The following is a 12,759-nucleotide window of genomic DNA, read 5'->3' as shown; positions in this document are numbered from 1 at the left end:
ACTGCTACTTTGGTACGAGGCCGTTGACACTTATAAGTCTCTTACAACAAGTACAAATAACGATAATGAGGAAGTACGGGTCTTATACCGGCCCGGTTACCTCTCGTACTGCTCTTGGGTGCGATTTCAGAAATGTTGTGCTGACTTGGGACACATGGCGAATGCCCTACCTCTTTCTGGACGACCCTTTTAATTTGCACTTTATAAAATTCTTTCTTGAAATAGATCCTGGTGAGACCCCCTTGCAATATCAACATTATATCAGTCTAATAAGTAATTGTCCAAGAATTTGGAGGTAGCCCTCCTCTTCACTCTTCATTGCTCTTTGGATCAGATGAGGACTTCAAGTTTTGTCTGGGTAGAAATGCACAGCCTTTTGAGAAGGCTATGAACTCGTTGGGTCAATCAGCACTTCACGTCGCCGTTCTCCAACCTTCGCGCGTAGCTCAACTCCTGGCTGCTGGTCATCAAGTTGATCTAAACGATAAAAGAGGCGCGACCCCTTTAATGTATGCGGCAGCAATGAACATCCCAGAAACAGTTATGATGCTTGTCGAAAACGGTGCCAGTTTATTTGGCTCTGGAGAGAACAGCCTCACTGTTCTTGATCGCATTGCCAGGCTGGGCAACTGGGACTTAATATGGCAGGTCGTCGACTTTGCAGCGGCTACCTACCCTGATCTAATCCCTGAGCTGTTCAGAAAATTGCTATCCAGCCCCTATCTCGCTACCTACGAAGGCTGCTATGCTGCAAATGATTATGGTGGTCGAAAAGGCTGTATCAACTTCTGGTCCCGGGTAATCTCTATGCTTGGTAGCGCCAACTTCTCCTTTCGCGATGGCACGACCTTGATGCACATGACTCATAATTCTAGATCGGCGAGAGTGTTGATTCAGTTAGGCTTCACCAAATTCAAGCAAGAGACCGGGGCTTTACTTGTGCACCTAGCTTCGTTGCATGACCTGTCGTTGTTCCAGTTTGCTGTTGCGAATGGTGGCGATGCACATTTACACAGTAGCTGGGGTTGGCATATTCTTGACAATCTGCTCAATGATCTTGAAGGATGCGACTGGAAAGGTTTACCGGCGGTCTTGAAAATTATCAAATTTCTTCTTGATAAAGGAGTTCAAGTCTTATCGCGAGATGACTGCGTGTGCAGTTGTTCGGCTGGTGGGTGCATGCCAGGTTCGAACTGGTTGCTCAATAGATCAAATCTAGGGCTGTTTGCGTGGCTTGAGATATTAGAAAAGCAGAGAAAGGTTGAAGAAGCTAAGAAAGTTTCCCTCGCCCTTCTGCGACGAATGTCTTTTGATCAAGCTGGTCTACATCACACATGCCTCACAATGTGCAACTTTGACTTGGTTTCTAATGTCGACAACGATAGATTTTGGGATATTTCTGAGCAAATAAGTATTGGTGAACTGGACCGAGAGATGGAAGACCTGGCTGCGAAGACGTACTCGGAGTTGAAGATCGAGGTCATGGTCCGTCTCCGGCGCATCTGGAAAAAGAAATACATGGAACAACAGCCTGGACCCAGGCGTGTACCTAGCTCAATACGGACAACCCGAAACTATAGATCGAAAGGCTTTAATGAGTTGCTGGAAGTGATTCGAGTAAGTCTTCCACCGCTCAACCTCTCCAAGCCCATGCATTCTAACAGAACACTAGGCCTCCAAACATCCCAAGATTTCAGAACCATTTTCAAGCTGTTGGGACTATATAGTCCAGAAGAAACTAGAATCTGATCAAGTGACCTTGAGATATGATCTAGAACTAGCCATGGTTAAGCTTGGGGTTGGTCTGTATCAATGCGGAGGTGAGCAGTTCGAGAGCTGGCTTCCACTACTGACCCAACTGACGGACGTCCTTCTCGCTGAAGAGCCAGGAGAGTTGGAATCCTGATCATTCAAGTCAATCAGTTTGAGAATACTTTAAAGAATTGTCCTTTTAGCTAATGAGAAGTGATGGGGTATTGTCAATTTGCAATGGTTGATTGTTTCATATGAATCTACATACCACACGTGAAAGTTCAATCTCGCAGCACCTATCGGCATGAACTTACAAGAGACCGTTCCCTTGGTGAAGTATACGGCTATCTGTAATTATACTATAGAAGTCTGTTGGCAATACCACAAGTTTGTTGGGCCATATTTGCACTACTAAAGTACGATTTGAGATAACATATCAAGAGGAGGCAGAAAGAAACTTAGGGCATTTATCCTAAGTAATAAAAATAACTAATCTAAAGGCCTCCTAAATCTTCACTAAATTTACATAAATCTTTTCATTACTTAGGATAGAGTTCCTAAGTTTTCTTGCTCCCTGAGGCATGTACAAAGAGGAAAGTCCCCTTGAGCAGTGGAGAGAAAGGTGGGAAATGGAGCCTATACTACACTGAAGTAGCCTACGGAATGTATTGCTTCGATATTAATGTATAGAGGGTTCTGAATTTCATACAATTGTATAGATTCTCGTTGTAGTTCAAAGAATGACTTAGCAGCTTCTACGCCAGTCGAAGCCGGGTCGTCGGAGGTTGGTCCCAGAGGTTTGATCAGGGTCTAAGACTTCAAGACTCGAATCGCGGCACCGAATCCTCACGAGAGGTCTGTAGTGAATAAAAATATGCCACATGTGACATGTTGAACTAACGTCACAATGTTGCAGCTACATACAGATCGATGTAACTTAATTTCCATTGAAGTGCCAAATGTCCGGGAGCATATCCCCGACTCCGTGTAAAAAGCGAGCGGGGATTTCAACGACCGAGATCCACCAACTTACAATTCGTCTTTAATCTGGTACTCAGAGTCACAGATTAGTGCTAGAATCATGCATTGACAATTGATATGTTACTTTCGGGTCTCGGAGCAATTGATAGCATTCTTACCCGAAGGTAAACATTCTCAATCCAAGACCCCGCGGACTGTGCACGGAGAAATTGTGTTGACTTATCAATCTTGTGTTGGCCTTATCAGATGGACAAAAGTCATGCACGTTGACAAATCATTTTCAGCGCCGGCATGTCAACGCCGATGTCGCCGGGCTTACACCGAAGTTCAGAACTTCATTAACTATCAGCATCTTCTCATTTGGCCAGTAACAAATCGATCTGCATTCTGGGGTCGAGACTACAGTGTCCGTACGGAGAAGAATACCGATGGACCGCCTGAAGAATCGAGAATCAAACGGATAAATTGCCGCTCCATGTTCCATGACGATGTGTGATTCGCCTCGGCATGTTATTAGTAATGAATGTTTTGGTGTCACTGGCATCTTATCAGATGCAGACTAGTCCGGGTCCCCGGCCACAAACTAAGCTGTCGGTTTTACTCCTCACCTCCCTCCACTGTCAATCCAATCGGACTGACTTTACTCCATTACGTTTGATGAGAACGGGAGAGTATGATAGTCAACAGACAATAAATTAAATTAAACAAACAGGAAAATGAATTCAAAGGCGCTCAGAGTAAAGGCAGAAGTCAGACAAACGTCAATATAAAAGAGTGGGAAATAGGCGGGTCTTGAATCTGTCTCACTCTTCTCCGAGGAGTACCGAGCTAATAAAGACGTAATGGCCGAGCAATCGAAGCTCACTGATTGGCCCATGTCTGATCCACACCACCGCAAGCCATTGCCCGAAATCGCCATCTGCTCAAGTCCCGCCCGCAGACAAGAGCATCTTTTTTTTAGCCAAACCCCCAGACTTCAACTTCCCTCCGTCATCGCTTTTCGCCTCCCGTTCAACTTAACTCTGATCTTGCATCACTTCACAATCTTGCATCTTACAACAATCCTGAGAAACACTCTCAACGACCTACGCATAACCTGATATCGACGACCTCGATATATCACCAAAACCTACAAAACACAACACACATATCAGAATGTTCGCTAGAGGAATTCGCGCTGTCTCGCGGCGAGCTGCCGTCGCTGCTCCCCTCGCCCGTCCTACAATCCTCCCTGCCCGCCAGATCTCTCCCGCCGTCGCCGTCAACGCTACCCGCTCCTACCACGAGAAGGTCCTCGACCACTACTCACGACCTCGAAATGTCGGCTCCATGAACAAGAAGGACAGTGATGTCGGAACCGGTCTCGTCGGCGCCCCTGCCTGCGGCGATGTCATGAAGCTACAGATCCGCGTCGACCCTGAAACCCAGAAGATCTCCGAGGTCAAGTTCAAGACATTCGGGTGTGGTTCCGCCATCGCCTCCAGCAGCTATCTCACTGAGCTCGTGCGCGGTATGAGCTTGGATGATGCTGGCAAGGTCAAGAACACTGAGATTGCTAAGGAGCTTTGCTTACCCCCCGTCAAGCGTAAGTTACTACCCTGATATTTCGCTTACTGCCGCTCAATTGCGGTATATTGCGCACTGTGATGCTAACTCGGTTAATAGTGCACTGCTCCATGTTGGCTGAGGATGCTATCAAGTCCGCTATCTCCGATTACTACACCAAGAACCCCAACGCCAAGGTCAGCAACCTTAGCGGTACTGGCATGAAGCTCCCCGAGGCCGACGCCGCTGCTGCTTAAATGCGGTCATCCATCAAAAAAATCTCAACATAAAAAAACGAATATTACATCGCTATTACGCCATGTCACAACACTTGGGAAATTAGGAAATGATACCCTCTTTGAGGCAGGATGAAAAAAAAAAGAAAGTCGTTCGGAACATCAACGAAGGGAGGGGAGTCATCTTTGGATTAGGTCTAGAGTGAGACTGTCAGATGGCCACGCCACTAGCTATCTCTCCCTTCTTTATCCGCACATTCATGGGATCAGTATTTGGGAGTCAGGGGTTCTTATTTTATTTTCTGCCTGAAATCACTATGGTTGTGATTGGGCTTACTGGGGATGCGGCGAAGGGTCTACATTGGAGCGGGGTTGGTAGAATGAGATGAACTGTATCAAATAGCTACAAGCGCGAAATGTCAAATGTTTTCGATCAGACTAATCTCGTTGTTTCTTCGCGAGTCAGTGAAGATTGATAAGCTGTTATCTGATGAGGTGATGACTTGCGGCCTCCGCGGAGATGAGCTGCTGTTGTGATGCGGCTCGTGTTATCAATCGTACAATTTTCAGGGTCCATGCCTCGGTCACCGAGGTCCCTCGCTTCTTGCGTTAGATAACCTAATTCTTAGAGCCTGGTGATCATCATGAGTTCGGTGAGCGCTCCATGGCTGACTGACCAACATCATGCACATCTCCAGATGATCTCTCCATAAAGCCAATTTCTCAGACTCCATCCAATCGGTAGCAGGCGATCCTAGTCCAAATCTCGTGATTCGCTCTCAAAACTCCTTATCAATCACCCCACCAAGCATGTTCGCAGGGACAATCTCCTCGTAAAGCGACTCTATACACCAATTCACATTGAATAACAATCTCTCATACTTTACCTATGCTATACTGCATCATATGCATACACATAACACTAAAATTTAGACAAGAGATCTCCCTATCCCTGCTGCAACTCATGCAAGGTCCAGTTCTGATCAAAAATCCTCCGTAGCGCGTCAGCATCAGGCCATTTTCCACCAAAAAAGTAAAGCCACCGTTGCATTTCGCGGGGTAGCTCGATCGAATTGAGATATTGGGTTCCGAGGGTTTGGGAGAGGGAAATTGAGTACCCGTGGGGGTTTCGTATCGAATTTGGAGTGGTGAGGATTTTAGGGGCTGTTGATGAGTGGTGTAAGCCGGATTGGCGATCAAGGTTAACACGAGATTTACGACAGACACCAACATTCATTCTAGAGATGCTATGATTCTTCAATCTCAACTGGGGAATTAGTTTCTTTCTATCAATCTCGCCAAATTAAACGTCCGCTTTGGTAAAACCATGTCTATCTATATGCATGCGTCGCTCAATTCACAACCCTCTAGACTAAGCAGCTGGCAAATGAATACCATGAAATCCCTGCCCAATCGCAAAATCAGCCTCTGCCCTCCCCATCTCCTCCATCGTCTTGCCATTCAAGCACAGTATATACGCCGTCTCATTAACTCCATCAACCACCAGACTGAAGATAATCCCATCATCTTCTTCCTCCGCTCCAGGTCTCGGCACAAACACGGGCTCGCCAGGGGTATGTCCTTCAGGTCCTGTCCAGATGAGTGCTTCGCTGGTTTTTAAGTCTGTCTTGACCAGCGCGTCGACGGAGGTTGTTAGACCGCGCAGTGAGGCGCTGTAGACGTAGCGATAGGGTTTGCCGTTGCGTAGGGGGTGAATACTTGGGAGCTCGCCGGCGTGTGGACTTGGAATAGCGAGGACTTCTTCTGCGCTGGAGGAGACTGTTGTATCTGGTGTTGGTGTCGGGGGTATTCTAAAGCGGTATCTTGTGAGAGTCGGCGCACAATTCTTGTACCGATCATTCTCGAACCAATATTTCTTCGTAGAGTCGTTGCGATCCATGAGAACATCGTAGTAGAAGCCCTTGATGATGTCCATGTTCTCATACTTAGCCATATCAAAGAAGAGATCTGTATGTTCATTTCCATCTTCATCTTCGGACTTTTCCTCGAAAGCATTGATGCTATGGAAGAAGAAGCCAGCGGGTGTTGAGAACGTTGTGACAAGCCCCTTTCCATGTCGTCGATCAACAACTAGCCACTTGCATTTCCTCTCCTTATCGAATGGCTTCATTGAATCAATGATGTTTCCCTCCCATTGTGTCTTGAGTCCTCTCCACGCGTAGTGCGATGCTGGTATGCATATCACAACGTGGTTCTCTGTGAGGAAGAAACTGTGCATATATGCGGGCGGGACGTTGAGATCGGAGATTGTGGCGAGGATCTCTGTCTCTCCTGAAGCAGCGTCCACTCGAAATATGCGATATGTTGGAACTCGGCCAAATGCTAGGTTGAAGTTGAATAGGTCTCCAGTATCGGGATCGCGCTGGGCGTGGGAGCAGGAGCAAGGTCCGCTGAGAGAAGGGTGAAGATCATATTGCGTGGTCTCGCCTAATGGTTCAAGTGTTGAAGGATCGATGCGGCGTATTCCAGTGTAATCTGTCGAAACAAACAGATTACCCGTGTTCACACGATGTCCAAGAGGGCCCGTCACTCCGTTCGACTCCTCCGCCTTCTCATCCTCCGGCACACCAGGAACATTCGCCAGAAGCGCAACATTATGATTCCCCAACTTGGGCTCAAAAACAGTCATCATTTTCGCAAAGATCCCAACACACGGATCCGCCTTTTGCCCAAACGTCATGCCAGATCGCCACCCTTTCTTCTTTACATCAGCAATCCACTCATCAGCCTGTCGTCTCGACGAGTACCACACTTGTGTCTGGCCACCCTCAGAGGGGACGATGTCAAAGCGATGAGTTTGTGCGAAGCCGTCGAACCAGTGTGTTGTGAAGTGTGTGCCGCGGGCCGTATCTTCAACGCGACTTTGGCCGGGACCAGTGCGGTAGAGAGAACCAGCTGCCCATGAGGGGATGGTGCCTTTGAGAGTTAGTCGAAGAGGGCCGCGATGTTCTTCAAGACGGTCGAACTGGAGATGTTAGTTTTGGGTGCGAGAGGGGAGAGAGGGGGGCTTACAGCGGCTTCGTTGGGCCATGATTTCCATGATTCGGCGAGGATGTTCTTGGTGATGTTTGAGGCGTCTTCTTGTTCATGCTCTCGGGTGCGGTGATAGACACCCGGGCCGTTGAGCGCCATATTAAAGCTTATTTGTAAAAGTGTTTAAGTGAGAAATATACACTCGTTCAAAGGTGTCGTTTCGTTTGCGGCGATATTGTTTGGGTGCTGAGAAACAAAGATGCAAGAACAAGAGGCATGCTCTAAAGATATATCTATAAAACAAGCGTGAAATGAAATTCAGCTCATGTGCCGAGTGAGAAACAAAGCGTTGGCTCTATACAAACACAACACAGTGCACCCTTTTGTCTGTGTATGTTTGCAACGCAATGCAGTGCTAGCACTGACGATGAACCTGCAAGTGCAGATAACCACTTTAAAGCTTCACTATCGTCATTCAACACCAAACAACAAAACACAGCTCCTTACAAATGCATCATCATAATAGGGTGTTTTTAATATGGATCTCAACTTATTAAGTACAAAAAAAAAACCGTTGTACTCCCAATCCACCCCATGGGCTGTGTAAAGTCAATGACGCTACTATACGGAAAACGAAACCGGATTCCGCGCTAGAAAGCGAAATACCAAGCCCCGACACTTCCGCATCTACGAAATCACCCCCAAAACAACTCATTTTTGTAATGTCGGCACCCGAGAAGCTGAGGTTGTTAAGTTGAGTTACTCACTAGTGGTTCAATACTTGGTGCGCCTTCGCGTGTTTTTCATGTGCGGTATTGTTCCGCTTGTCGCTTGATGGGCCTATCAGAGGCTGAAGACGGCGAGAGAAAGATGGTTAGTTTGGATGTTGGCGTTTAAGGGGATGCTGTGGTGGTGGTGGCGGTGGTGGTGGTGGTGACTGCTTGTACTTGCGATACTGTGTTAGCGAAAGCGAGACGATGGAGTATGGCTTGACGAGAATGTGCTTCGTTGGTCTGGGCATCGTGGACTACTTGTTGTACGGCAGGCGGGGGATTGGAGACTCGAGATCTCCGATGTGTTACTCTTGGCTGGCCTTTGGCGTTTATTGTTTATTATGCTTGGACTGGAGAGTATGCGGTTAGATTCCGAGGTAGCACATACTAATTAGCGGTGATAGTATATTGTTGATGGGATTTCGATGTCAGTGAGAGAAGTCGGTTGGTGTGAAGACCTGGTGCTGTTGTCGGCGTGATTAAGACACTGGCCCTATATAAAGATATAAGAAGCCATGCTGCTCTTTAAATTTATACGTCTGAAATTAACACAGTTGGAAATACCATTGTTACTCAGATGCAGATCTCATAAATACAGGCCTTTCGTCCGAGCAACCAAGCAAATCATGCATAATGCAGATAGCTTTCAATGTTTGCTTCACGACTGACCCTAATCCACATACGGGTTTAATCGTCTTGGCAGACAAACAACGACTGATTTCGTGAGGTTAATGTTTCTTCTTATTGCTTTCATGAAAACACCTTTGAGAGCATTGAAACTAGATTCATGTTGAGAGTATTATGTTGAAGACTCCTTGTCAGATCGAAGAAACCAACCGCTGGGTGGGAGGCGTTTTAGGGGTTCACCCGCTATATCTGCGCTGATCTTAGTGGACACCCTTCTGAACATGCAACTCTTTACACGTGATTGGCCAAGCATCATCAACATCAATACCTAATTCATCAACAGTAGCTGTCGATACCACTTTCATAATTGATATCACAGAAATATCATCATGTCATCTCGTACAGCAGCACCGACGATCCCGTCATTGAAGCAGGCTTTCATCACCAGCCAAACAACACTTCTTTCTCAGCCCCTCGCTCCATCCCGCTCATGGCAAGAAACCAACGACGCGTCAGATGAGGCTATCCCCGAGCGCGTCGTTCAAGAAGTCTTATATAATCTCAACCACACTATCCAGCAACATTGTCGCCGCGTCTACCCTCCGCAGGCTAGTCGCAGTATTGCTGAGCAGATCAACGATGTTTATACTAAGGATGCTGAGCGGAAGGTGGGAGGACCTACTGATACTGAGGGCGGCATTGGCAGAGAGCTTGACTTGAGTGAGTACTTTGGCATCAGATATGAGAACTTCAGACTGACCTTTCTAGCCGAAAATGAAGCTATAGAAGCTTTACCCGTCTCATGGCACTCAGAAAAAGACATCAACGATCATCCCATGGAAGCTAAGCGGTATGCAGACGCTGTTCAGCAGCTTGCTGAACTCAACGACCAACGCAAGCAACTTCGAGAGCAAGTTGCACGCTTAAAACGCCTTCAATCTATCGTTGAGCCACTTCAAACAGATGATAATGGTGCCGGTATTCAAGAGAACTTACTCACTCGAAATGGACCAGTTGAGAAGGAGCTTGAGAGAATGAGATTCTTGTTGGCTCGAGTTGGTGGCCGTGTGCATGCGCTGCCTGAGGAAGCTCCGAATGGTGAAGCGAAGGAATTCAGTTTGGCTGAGATGGGCGCACAAGGGCGGAAGAGACGTGTTGATCAGTTTCTTGCTGATGATAAAGTGTTTCCGTCATGAACACGGATTGAGATTTGGTTACGATGAGACAGTCTGATGACGAGCAATAATCGAGTTTGCTCACAGCATGGAGCTGTGAGAAATGCGAGCCACATACCGCAAAATAGGTCACTTCTCCACTATCTCGCACATCCCGTCGTCCGGTTCTGCTGGTCATCGCCTATCTGAAGCGATGCCAGGTGCCTCGCGGGGAGGTGTGCCCATTACATGCGGAAGAGCGAGGCCAAGCAGAGTCTACCCAACAATGAGAGAAGTGAACTATAACTTGGGTGATTTTCTATCTCTGCCATCGGTTCAAGACCGCTGGTGAACGTTTGGGGCAGTGAGTGGGTGTTGGGCTTGAGTTGCGGCATCCGAGAGTGCACAGTCAGCGGCTACGATCAGGGGAACTGCCGCCAGTCAGTCTTCGAAACGCTCCATGTATGCGTAAACGACAAGTTGTTGGACAAAGGGATAACGTCGCCGAGGCTCAATGTCCAAGAAATAGTCACTCATATTTCATGAAGGTTTCTGTCAGAGACCTACCTCGCTTACGGTGGTGATCAAGGTGTTTGTTGGTATTTCCAGTTGGTGGAACCTACCAACGGTAATGGTTCAAGCCATTGACATAATTGTAGCCATATATCGAGCTCCAACGACGGTCAGCGTCAATAAATAAGAATTTGGTGCTCCTGCTGGGCGGTAGTCACTGATCCTCAAGCTTATGTACCACTAACGGCCTCACTGCTGAGGCTAATCGAGAATCTCTGTTCCCAATATGGCATTGAATTGTCTCTGGTACGGTTTACAGTGATAGATCCCAATCAATTGGGCCCTGTGCTACTGTTGACTCACATATTAGCCTAAGCTTTCATCTCGCGTACACATGTAGACAATGCGTGAGACACTGTTTAGCCTTGCTGCGTCACTCTTCTCGTCGGTAGCGAATCATACGAGCCGTTCATTCAGAGTTCTTATTAATCAACTACTCTTTCTGTGTGGTCTGCCATACGACATCGTGCCCAGTTGAAGGATTGGCCATGGTCGAATACCCGAAGATGCACAAGCTCAAGAGAGAACCAACACAGACGTCTACTTCCATCCAATGAACGTATTGACGAATCTAACGTATACCTTCATGTGTATCAGTGGCTTGATGGCGATCTATTGTGCAGCGTTTGTGTGAGAAACCAGCAGTAACTCATCACACAATGGCGCCGTCGATCCTCAATGATTGATCAGAAACACTGTAGATTGGGGATACATTGAGCCAGTGCACGGTAGATATCGATAGTGAATCTATGAATGTTGCCAGAGAAGACACGACGACCTTCGTGTTTGGTCATAAATACCGGCGCGAGGGTAGGTTGGACACAAAGCATCTATCTACCTATACACTCATTCTTACACACACACACACATATATATATATATAACTTCGACAGCATGGACCCTAACAAGCCTCAAATCTTACCTTATACTACTCGTTTACAGCGTATATACCGTACCTTTGGCTTCGCCAAGGGGTACAACTTTGTTCTTTGGTTTCTCTTCGGCGGAGCTTTTCTTGCTTTTACACTTTCTCGTTTTATATATCTCGATTTTGACGGACGACTATGTCCTAGTGAGCCACCTACGAACAGACCGTACGGTTCAAGGGGAGCTGTTCCTGGAGAATGTTACTATTACCGTCGTGGTGTTGGCAAGGCTGGTATCATCATGCATCTTGCTGGCATTCTCCCGGCAGCTGTTTTGGTGGTCTTTCAGTTTCTACCAGTTATTCGACATAGAGCTCTTATCGTTCATCGAATAAATGGCTACATTGTTCTCCTACTGTCAACAGTTGGAATGATTGGAGTCTTTATGATTTCCAGACACACTTTTGGTGGCACGTTGGAAATGCAGACTGTTACTGGTGCTGCGAGCATCATGTTTGTTGCATGCATGTTGTTGGCTTACATTAACATCAAGAAACTTCAACTTGAGCAACATCGAGCGTGGATGATCCGAGGGTGGATTATCGTGAGTCCTCATACAGAACGGTGATAATTGGCTTGCTAACACTTTCAAGGCCGCCCATGTTGTCACAATGAGAATCATAGGAATTATAATGGCCCAGATTACCAGCCACATGGATCCTTACTATACAACTACCCCATGCGCAGTCTTAGACTCAATGTTCTATCACAACAAACCTGCCGTGGAAGCACTGTACCCCGACTGCATTGGATTCTACACAGGTGAAACTCCCGACCAGCGTGTTATCATCAAAGGAACATCGGGTGGACGCCCCGACGAGATTGCAGCCAGTCTCAATAGTGCTTTTGGGGCGAGTGCCTGGCTTGCTTTGCTCATTCACATCATCGCTGCGGAGTTGTATCTCCGACTTACATCTACTGAGAGTGAGAGATTACGAAAGGTGTCTTATAGGTGGCAGCAAAATGCCGGGATGAAGGATCCGGGCAATGCTGGGTTGACGGCGCAGAGACTTGGTGATGCGGAGCCGTGGGCATGTCCTGGCGATGACCAGACACTTTGTGGTGATGGGGAGAGCTCTAGGTAATTGAACTGCAATCCATAGAAAGGGAGAGGATATGATCTTATCACATACGACTCCGTAGATAGTTAATACGAAAAGCACAAGATGCTGTTTTGCAAAGTGAATGAGTGTATCAT

The 12,759-nt window shown here is 47.0% G+C and overlaps 5 protein-coding genes across 5 annotated transcripts; 4 read left to right on the top strand and 1 right to left on the bottom strand.

The window, feature by feature from the left end:
* The first annotated feature begins 255 nt into the window (after nucleotides 1–255).
* Nucleotides 256–2,049, top strand: BKA55DRAFT_83657 (uncharacterized protein). The gene is made up of 2 exons (XM_046201647.1): nucleotides 256–1,617; nucleotides 1,673–2,049. Exons 1-2 carry the CDS (start codon nucleotides 388–390, stop codon nucleotides 1,904–1,906), a joined length of 1,464 nt encoding a protein of 487 aa, XP_046047585.1. The 5' UTR covers nucleotides 256–387; the 3' UTR covers nucleotides 1,907–2,049.
* Nucleotides 2,050–3,638: 1,589 nt separating this feature from the next.
* BKA55DRAFT_665005 (NifU-like N terminal domain-containing protein) lies at nucleotides 3,639–4,956 on the top strand. The gene is made up of 2 exons (XM_046197730.1): nucleotides 3,639–4,318; nucleotides 4,399–4,956. Exons 1-2 carry the CDS (start codon nucleotides 3,889–3,891, stop codon nucleotides 4,533–4,535), a joined length of 567 nt encoding a protein of 188 aa, XP_046047584.1. The 5' UTR covers nucleotides 3,639–3,888; the 3' UTR covers nucleotides 4,536–4,956.
* A 930-nt stretch (nucleotides 4,957–5,886) lies between these two features.
* BKA55DRAFT_516103 (carotenoid oxygenase) lies at nucleotides 5,887–7,667 on the bottom strand (the record flags this gene model as incomplete). The annotated part of the gene is made up of 2 exons (XM_046188060.1): nucleotides 5,887–7,500; nucleotides 7,548–7,667. The coding sequence occupies 2 exons, from the start codon at nucleotides 7,665–7,667 to the stop codon at nucleotides 5,887–5,889; spliced, it is 1,734 nt and encodes a 577-aa protein (XP_046047583.1).
* A 1,630-nt stretch (nucleotides 7,668–9,297) lies between these two features.
* BKA55DRAFT_692166 (kinetochore Sim4 complex subunit Fta4) lies at nucleotides 9,298–10,104 on the top strand (the record flags this gene model as incomplete). The annotated part of the gene is made up of 2 exons (XM_046199745.1): nucleotides 9,298–9,628; nucleotides 9,677–10,104. The coding sequence occupies 2 exons, from the start codon at nucleotides 9,298–9,300 to the stop codon at nucleotides 10,102–10,104; spliced, it is 759 nt and encodes a 252-aa protein (XP_046047582.1).
* A 1,425-nt stretch (nucleotides 10,105–11,529) lies between these two features.
* BKA55DRAFT_692165 (uncharacterized protein) lies at nucleotides 11,530–12,646 on the top strand (the record flags this gene model as incomplete). Its single annotated transcript, XM_046199744.1, has 2 exons — nucleotides 11,530–12,105; nucleotides 12,155–12,646. The coding sequence occupies 2 exons, from the start codon at nucleotides 11,530–11,532 to the stop codon at nucleotides 12,644–12,646; spliced, it is 1,068 nt and encodes a 355-aa protein (XP_046047581.1).
* Nucleotides 12,647–12,759: the final 113 nt, after the last annotated feature.

This window comes from Fusarium redolens, assembly GCF_020744475.1.
Source record: "Fusarium redolens strain MPI-CAGE-AT-0023 chromosome Unknown BKA55scaffold_11, whole genome shotgun sequence".
In the NCBI taxonomy this organism is placed as follows: Eukaryota; Fungi; Ascomycota; class Sordariomycetes; order Hypocreales; family Nectriaceae; genus Fusarium; species Fusarium redolens.
Note: the sequence above shows the minus strand (reverse complement) of the source record. Positions and strands in the feature narration are given on the sequence as shown.